The sequence below is a fragment of the Heloderma suspectum genome, chromosome 7 (genome assembly GCF_057233095.1).
Source record: "Heloderma suspectum isolate Gila_16-S chromosome 7, 16-S_ref, whole genome shotgun sequence".
Taxonomy (NCBI): Eukaryota; Metazoa; Chordata; class Lepidosauria; order Squamata; family Helodermatidae; genus Heloderma; species Heloderma suspectum.
Window position 1 is genome coordinate 104,658,643 of NC_139464.1, and position 8,579 is coordinate 104,667,221.

Consider the following 8,579-nt stretch of genomic DNA (forward strand, 5'->3'; position numbering starts at 1 on the left):
TTGTGAAGCCTCCCTAATGCTTCTCTGACATGGGGGAAAGGGATGTCTATGTCCCCATCTACATGGCACTGCTTTCACACACACACACACACACACACACACACCACCCTGTCACAACTGCGCAGCATCGCAGCTTCGAATTAGCTTCTGGTGGTATACACTTGCAATTTACTACTCACTCCCCTAACAGACTCCGCTGTGCCTTTTTTTGCCATTATATTTTAATGTGCAGATGTGCAGTCCTGTGAGCATGGGGGTGCGACACTGCAGTGTCTGTTTTGTATTTTATGGGTTCTGTTGTGTCTTTCCATCACTCCTTCGTAAAAAGTAGGTGTTCTGTGTCCCTTCATTTCCACACCATCTGTTTGTCAGTTCCCCAGCCTGAGACTCTCGCGATGGTTCGTATGAGTGGTACATGCCTACCCATTACTCTGAAATGGTGGCTGGAGCGAAGCTGGTCATCCCTGAAGACACCCCCCTCGGCCCCTGGGCACCGAGTCTGAACGCTACCATTGTGAAGACATGAAGCTGAAAAACCGTGCAAAAGTGTGATTAAATAAATGAAAACACCTCTCTGTGCCTCTGTAACTGCGCAGCTACAAAGACGGGGGGAGTAAAGGGGCATCACACAGTGATACAAGCACTATGCACGCCCACCGCAAAATGTGAAGTCGGTTTGGGGAAGGGACGGACGGCTTGCAATCACAGGAAACCCACAGCAAATGAAAAACCTCTCAGCAAAACACCTCCTTGGAAATCCACATTTTCCAGGAGAAAACCACGGAGGGCTACCAAGTGGGGACTGTGTCATCTATCCCGAGGGGCCTCAACTCACAGCTGCCCTGGAGTAAAAGGCTCGTGTGGATGGGGCCTATATTACTCTTCACTTCTGCCTGTCCTCTGTGCTTGGAGTAGGGATTCCAAGCCCAAAGGGAATGCTCACCTTTGACAGATGCAAAAGAATGTAAAATGTGACTTACAGTTGACTAGAGCTAACAGCCCCACAGATTAGTGCCTTGTGTGGAAAAGGGTTAATGAACGCTTTGTCCTTGTTTAATGTTCACATCCCGGCCACATGCTCTTAAAATACCCTTTGGTCATAAAACATATCCTGGGTTTACTGCTGCTCTTTGCAACCCTCGAGAGAAATAAAACGCTTACTTGAACGTGCAGGGAAGACGAACCCAGCCCCATCAGGTAGCTCAGCCATCAGAATCTGAGGCACTGACCTACTCTGGAAAAGAATCGGAGGCCAACGGCGGACCACAAGGCAGCTTCCTACGACTTCCCACCCCAGAGCCTTCAGCCTAGAGCCAGGCGCGCCGTTCCCCACGACTGCCGCGCCTTCACCTTTTTCGATTCACTTATGGGGCAGCTGCAACTCCCCCGTTGCCCTCACCATGGGCTTCCTCACACGGAGCTCTCCTCCTGCGACGGAGGGAAAAAAGCTGGCGGGCTCTTCACACGACGCTGCGCTAAATGCCCTTTGTTCCGCTTTTAAATAGGTCGCAGATAACGAGCTGTGAAATTACCCCAGCTGCGCTCTGCTTCGGCTTCCTCCGTGAGAAGAGGAAAAGCGGCAAGAGGGGGGACGAGGTCAGCGAAAGAGAACGGGAGGCTCGGGCGCGGGAGTCCGTGGTGATCCTGCGTTTAGAACGGGAGCGGAAAGCCCCACTCTAAACGCGGGGCTGGAGGCTGGTGCAGAAATGCCCATTACGGCAGGAGCCCGGCGCAGCCACGAAGCGCCGTTTTCGCCCGGGGCTGCGACAACGGAGCTGCTCGAGCTCAGGGAGGGGCTCGAAGGCGCAGTGGGGATCGGGCGCCCTGCGCCTGCGACGGAGAGACCGGCGGCTTCAGGGCGGCCTCCCGGCTCTGCTCGCTCGCTCGCTCGGGCCTCCGCGCCCGGGAGAGGCGAGGCCCGCCGCCGCCGCCGCCGCCGCCGCTGAGGGAAGCCCAAGCTCGCGCGAGAGAAGCTCGCGCGAGAGGAGCCCGCGCGCCCTCCCCATTGGCCAGGCGCCGCCGGACCCCTTCGTCACGTGACGCCCCCTCGCGAGGGTTGGGCCGCGTGAGCGCGCTCTTCCGTCTCCTAGCGACGGCGATGGACCGCGAAGCGGCCGGCCGGGAGTACCTGGCGCAGCACAAAATCCCCGACCTCCTGCACCACCTGAGCGCGCTGCTGCTCTATCACCGCCCCGGTGAGGCTGCCTCTGCGGGGCCCTGCGGGCGAGCCTCGCCGCCCGCGGGAAGCCCGCCCGAGATACGGAGGGCGTGTGGTTAAAAGGAAAAAAAAAAAAATGGTCGCCCGCATGGGCTCCCCTAGCAGCGCCCTCGGCTGGGACGGGACGAAGATGCAGAGAGGCGTGTAAGAAATAACAGAGGGGCTGCGACGGGCGCACGGGTCTGTCACCATGCGGAACTGATACGGACTGACAGCATTTTTTGGAGCTTGGCGCATAGCGATTAGGGGACCTGTGGGCTGAGTGCATATTTTCTGGGAACGCCTGTATAGCCGAACACGCTCCAGCTAGTTCCGTCCCAGAGAGGGCCAAAGGCTTTTGGAGACCCCAAGGGGCAACAGTAGCAGCGCATGCCTGCGCTTTTATCTGCTCAGAGTCGGAAGCAAATCCCTCCGAGTTCAGTAAGGCATATTCCCAGCTCGGAGAGTATAGAATTGCGGTTTCCGTGGATTAGACGCCATTAAACACAATTAAACTTACTTCTGAGTAAATATGTTTACCGTCCCTTGCAGGTTATACTGATCATTATGTAGTGAGGACCGATCTTCTGCCTCTCCATTTAATAATTGAAATAAATACCGATTTTAAGTAGCCATGATTATACCTGGTTGCAGTAAGCCCCTTCATGTTGTCCTAGTGTGGTGCTTCTAGATGAGGCTTATTGTGCGATTGCCCTGCCTGATTCACAGAATTTTACAGGATGTCCAGAAATGTCATCTTTCACATAAGCCTCCCACATTTTCCCACTGCTGCTTCCCTTTCTTTTCTTACTACACATATACACACCAATCATTAGGGAGGGAAAGACAAAACAGTGCACAATACCTTTTGCTTAGTAGCACCAGGAGTCATTGGGTTGGAGGCACCCTTTCTCACACAAACACACAATCTCTCTAGTGTTCTGACCTGCTCTTTTGCCGCAATGCCTAAGTTGCAAGCAAATAACTAAGAGTGCACAAATAAACTAAAAATGGCAGACAAATGGTTGCTACTGTATTTTGTCATACAGTAGTGCTAGAATGTTTTACTGTATACCTAGGACTATGAAAATAGAGGTTGTAAGAGATTGTTAAGCATCTGGCAGGGAAGCAGCCAACATCATATTACTGATGGCTTACCTTAGCCTTAGGGTGTAATCCTATGGCCACTAGACAGCAGCTGGATGGCCATAGGATCATTTGGTTTTTGGGAACTGACATCAGTCTGCACTCCTTGGTCAGTTCCAGGAAAATCACCTCCCCTCTGCCTCTGCTTCATAAGCAGTGCGGAACACCCCCGGCCACGTGCTTAGAAGAGCAGCATGGAGCAAAGGGAAAGGGGCCTTTCCTGGGGCAGCGAGAGAACCTTGGAAAGGCTGGTACAATGCTTCCTATGCGTTGTCTGGCCACTACCACCCCCCGACTTCAAGGCATTGTGGCTAGACAGGCGAAATCAGCCATCTATTCCAGGGCAGCTGCAGTGCAGAGAAGATCCCCTCCATCCACCCTGCATTGGATAGGTAGTCGCCTCCGAGTTCGGAGGCGGCCGCCTATCCCATAAGATTGCTCCCTTAGTGGACCACAAGTTGGACAGGTCTGGCACAGGACAAGTTAAAATAACAATTTGGTTTTAAATATAGTAAATGCTTAATTTCCCATGAAAGTGCAATTTAACTACTATGCCCAGCTGGCTCGGAATAACAGATACACTCCTATTCCATCAGCTTGCTGGAACCAGATGCCATTTATGTTCTCCTTTCCAATACAATCAAGTGGCCATTCCATTTAGTTATTATATATGTAACTGGAAAGTTTGGATACCAGCATTTGTTTGTTTTTCTCTTCCTTTCCCATAGTTTTCTCCTTTGTGTCATTTTGTATCTTTTAGATTGTAAGCCTGAGGGCAAGGCCTGTATCACTTTTTAATCTTTATAGAGCACCCAGAAAACATAAGGTACTTTAATAACAGTGCCTGCTAGAAGATTTTAATGGAAAAATAAGTTTAGTTTAAAATGTATAACAATATGGCCAATGTTCTTGTCTTACAGATAGACCAAGAGAGTTTTTGATAAAGACGCTGGAAAAAGTAAAGCTTGCAAAACTGACTAGTACGGAGTATCCCAATCTTATGGACGAATCAAACTTGGATGCTATGTTTGATATGCTAGACATTGCAGGCCAAGGCTACATAAACTTACCACAGTACAAAGGAGGTTGGTATTCCTTCCTATTTTATGTTCATTTTTAGATAGCAGTATGTCTTAGGTGGTGCTGGGCAATTATTGCTTTGTCTTTGGGCAGTTATGCCATGGGGTTCAACAGGGCTCTGTTTTATCCCTCATGCTGTTCAGTATCTACACAAAACTGCTGGCGGAGTTTATCTGGAGATATGGACCGAGGTGTCACCAGTATGTGGATGACACCCAACTCTCTCCTTTTCTTCAAATTCAGGTAAGGCAGTGGGCGTTCTGAACCAGTGCCTAGGCGCAGTAATGGACCGGATGAGGGCTGATAAACTGAGACTCAATCCAGACAAGACAAAGGTACTGTTAGTGGGTGGTTCATCTGCCTGGCTAAGTGGTGTTAAACCTGTTCTAGGGGGATTGCACTCCCTCCCAAAGGATCAGGTGCATAGTTTGGGGGTATTTTTGAATCCAGACTTGTTACTAGAGGCACAGGTGGACCCGGTTGCACGGAGCACCTCTTATCAACTTAGGCTGCTATACCAACTACATCCTTATCTGGACAGAGATAGCCTAGCTACAGTTATCCATGCCCTGATAACCTTCGTTTGGATCACTGCAATGCTTTATACATAGGACTGCCTTTGAAAACAGCCTGGAAACTTCAGCTGGTCCAAAACAGGGCAGCAAGATTGTTAAGGGGGACTGGCCAAAGTGGTCATAATCATGCCAGTACTTTCCCATCTGCACTGGCTGCCAGTCTATTTTCGGGCCTAATTCAAAGTGCAGGTACTTACATTCAAGCCCTAAACGGTTTGGGGCTAGGTTACCTGAAGGATCATCTCCGGTATGCACCTGCCTGCATCCTAAGATCAGCTTCAGCAGCCCTTCTCCGGGAGCCCCTGCCAAAGGAAACGAGGTGGGTGACTACTAAGAAGAGGGCCTTTTCTGTTGTGGCACCCTGCTGGTGGAATGAGCTTCCCAGAGAGGTTCACCTGGTGCCTACATTTTGCTCTTCCCAGTGCCAGGTGAAGACCTTTCTATTTTCCCAGGCACTTTAGTTTTTCAGTTTCTGTTTTATATGTGTGTATTGTATTTTAAATCTTTGCACTGCTACTAGCCTCTGTTTGATTATTTTTGTTTTTATACTGCAGTTTTAAACTTTTATATTGTATTTTATTGTCTTGTATTTTATGGTTGTTCATTGTTATGAACTGCCCAGAGAGCTTCGGCTATTGGGCAGTATAAAAATAAATGGATGGATGGATGGATGGATGGATGGGAACAAGAAGCTAGGGTATGTCAAAAACAAAGCTTCAAGAATATACTGTCTCTCTTCACAGAAATTTAAGGAGGGTTACAATCCTTAAATTTGGATTATATAATTTCTAAATTGCATCATTTTTTGTGCTATCTTATAAATGTAAATTTGAAAGGCCAACAGATGTGTGTTTGTAAATTCCTGAGCAGTCTAGTCTAGAAAGGTGCATTTCACACTGCTACAGTTAAGGCTCCATCGTCCCCAGGGCGTCGAGAATGCGGACAGGGAGACATTTTTTCCTTCTCTCATAATACTAGAACCTACGGCCATCCCATGAAGCTGATTGGTGGGAGATTCAGGACAGATAAAAGTATTTTTACACACAGTGCATAGTTATTTGCTACTACAAGACATAGTGATGGCCACCAATTTGGATGGCTTTAAAAGGGGGTGAGGCAAATTCATGGAGGAGGAGGTTGTCAATGGCTATTAGTCCTGATGGCTATGTGCTACCTCCAGTATCAGAGGCAGTATTCTTATGTGCACCACTTGCTGGGGATCATGGGTGTAAGGGTGCTGATGCCTGTTTGTTGTGTCCTGTTTGTTGGTTCCTGGTCAACAGCTGGTTGTCATTGTGTGAACAGAATGCAGGACAATATGGACCATTGTCTGCTCCAGCATAGCTCTTATGTACTTATGTTCTCAAATAAAGAAGACATGCACTCTGAGGGCATTTAGATCACTACAAGGTGTGTTGTGGGATTTGCCAAGGCTCTGTCTGCTTTGCAGATGGGACAGATGGAATTTAGAAGAAGTGTTCTGAATAGGAGAAATATAGCAGGGCCCATCACTTCCACTAGAATCTCTCCTGTCCCTTATGGCTGAAAGCACTTCCTAATGCTGATTCAAGGAGGCAAGTAATACCTGAGGCCAGCACACTGGTTATAGAGAAGCCAGCAAGGGTAATTACATTGAAGGTGCTATACCCCAATTTCTCTCCCTTCTTCTACCTCATCCTCACACAATGGAAACATAGGTCTTCCTCATGAAAGGCGTCACAAATGTTGAAAAGGAGCCTTGTTTTGTGAAATCTTGGATATGAGGAGCTCTGTTCAGATAGTACTTTCAGTGGAGAAATCTCAAACAGCTATGTAAGAGGCTCTTTGACATTTTAAGCATGCCTCCATGTGGAATGTGCTGTCCTACATGTATTTGAATGCAAGATCTGCCTAATCTGTGATGAATCTCCCATTAGTCTTTTAATCTATAGATGACTCACAAGGGAGGTCCCCTATTAAATAAATATAATACAGTGTGATTTACATTACTTTCTGCATGCAGTGATGGGGGAGGAGATATGCACACAACCAAGACTTTTGCAGGGTTGAGATTTACTCCCAGTAAGTACTAAGTTCACAACCTTGGGTCCCCAGATGATGTTGGACTACAAATCCCATTAAATTCACTCACTGTGGCCAGTGGTTGGGCTGATGGGAGTTGTAGTGCAGTATCTGGGAACCAACAGAACCAAAGACAGGGCAGAATCCAAAACTAGAGCCAAGAATATAAGGAACTAAGCTGTGTGCATTATAACAGTAAGTTTATAAGGTCATTTTCTCTTTATTTTAGCACTTGAATCTCTGGGACTGAATAGCCAGGATGAACCTTATAAAGAAACTGACCTAATTACACCAACTGTCTTCAAGGAAAATGTGTAAGCTGAACTGGAATGTTACTTAATTAATTTTATGAGGAGTTTTAGACATTTTATTGTTCATGCCACATTGGGTTGGATCAGAGAATATATACCTCAGTTGCTCCATATGTGTACCTTCCCGCCCCACCCAACTCATGCATCTGGTCCTATTTCCAGTGCACACAGCTTGGTGTGATGTTTGAAGAAGCACATGCGCCTAACATCCAGTGTTTGCAGGCCCAGAGACTGAGGCCCCTGGTAGTGGAAAGCTTTGCATTATTGCACTCAGTTTTCTGGCAAAGTAATGCCTGCACCATTCAGAACCATTAACCAATCATTGACAATGCTTTTTAAAAAAATTACTGCCTAGTAGGTCAAAATTTGCAGGATACCTCTTCCTATTCCTTCAGACAAGCTGTTTAGAAGATGATTACTGCTGGAATACCTCTATCCTTTCCCTGGTGACCATGAGAAATGGGATTTGAAAGGGCTTAGCTTTAGAGACCTATGCTACTATGAGGAAGTATGAGCTGTGGCTGAAATAAGCAACAGTAATAAAAGCAGATGATTTTTTGAAGAACACCAGCAAAACAGAATATGTTGCTGTTCAGTCGTTAAGTCATGTCCGACTCTTCATGACCCCATGGACCATCGCACACCAGGCCTTCCTGTCCTCCACTCTCTCCTGGAGTGTGCTCAAATGCATATTCATTGCATCGGTGATGCTATCTAGCCAGCTCCAGGACAGATTTAAGCATTACCATGTATTTCTCTGTTCAATGTAACTTAGTACTTGGCTTTCTTCTGTATTTTTCTGACATGTGGTGGGTAGGTGCAGTTTATATGTACTCATTGTGGCTTTGTTTCTCCACAGGATGAAAAAATTTACTGAACTGTGGGCAGCATTTTAACCTTGAGTGTTCTGACCTAAAACTGTTTGACTTCATATTTTACCTTATGAAAAACTAATAGGTCCATTTATATACAGTGGCCTTGTTCAGGGATATTAACTGTACCACCATTATAGCAGGTGTGTAACTTCCATCTTTTTTCATAAAGGTTGAAATATTTTGAAGTAATGTTTCCATTATCTAATAAATGCTGGGCACTTAAAACTAAGCGGATTTTAGTCTGTTTTATTTCATTGGGAGAGATGTTTGTTTCTAGTCCTCTCCCTCATGAAATGGCACACATTCAAATGTTGTTACTTATCACTGCAAGAGA

General features: G+C 47.0%; 1 protein-coding gene across 3 annotated transcripts; it reads left to right on the forward strand.

The window, feature by feature from the left end:
• The first annotated feature begins 2,073 nt into the window (after window positions 1–2,073).
• Window positions 2,074–8,474, forward strand: EFCAB10 (EF-hand calcium binding domain 10). 3 transcript variants are annotated; one of them, XR_014784529.1, is made up of 5 exons: window positions 2,074–2,195; window positions 4,264–4,428; window positions 4,567–4,666; window positions 7,289–7,373; window positions 8,230–8,474. XR_014784529.1 is itself a non-coding variant. In XM_084811453.1 (4 exons), the coding sequence occupies exons 1-4, from the start codon at window positions 2,099–2,101 to the stop codon at window positions 8,264–8,266; spliced, it is 384 nt and encodes a 127-aa protein (XP_084667579.1). In that variant the 5' UTR covers window positions 2,074–2,098; the 3' UTR covers window positions 8,267–8,474. The 3 variants fall into 3 exon arrangements, 1 of the variants encoding a protein (XP_084667579.1); XR_014784528.1 differs by lacking the exon at window positions 4,567–4,666 and adding an exon at window positions 4,667–4,758; XM_084811453.1 differs by lacking the exon at window positions 4,567–4,666.
• The last annotated feature ends 105 nt before the right edge of the window (window positions 8,475–8,579 follow it).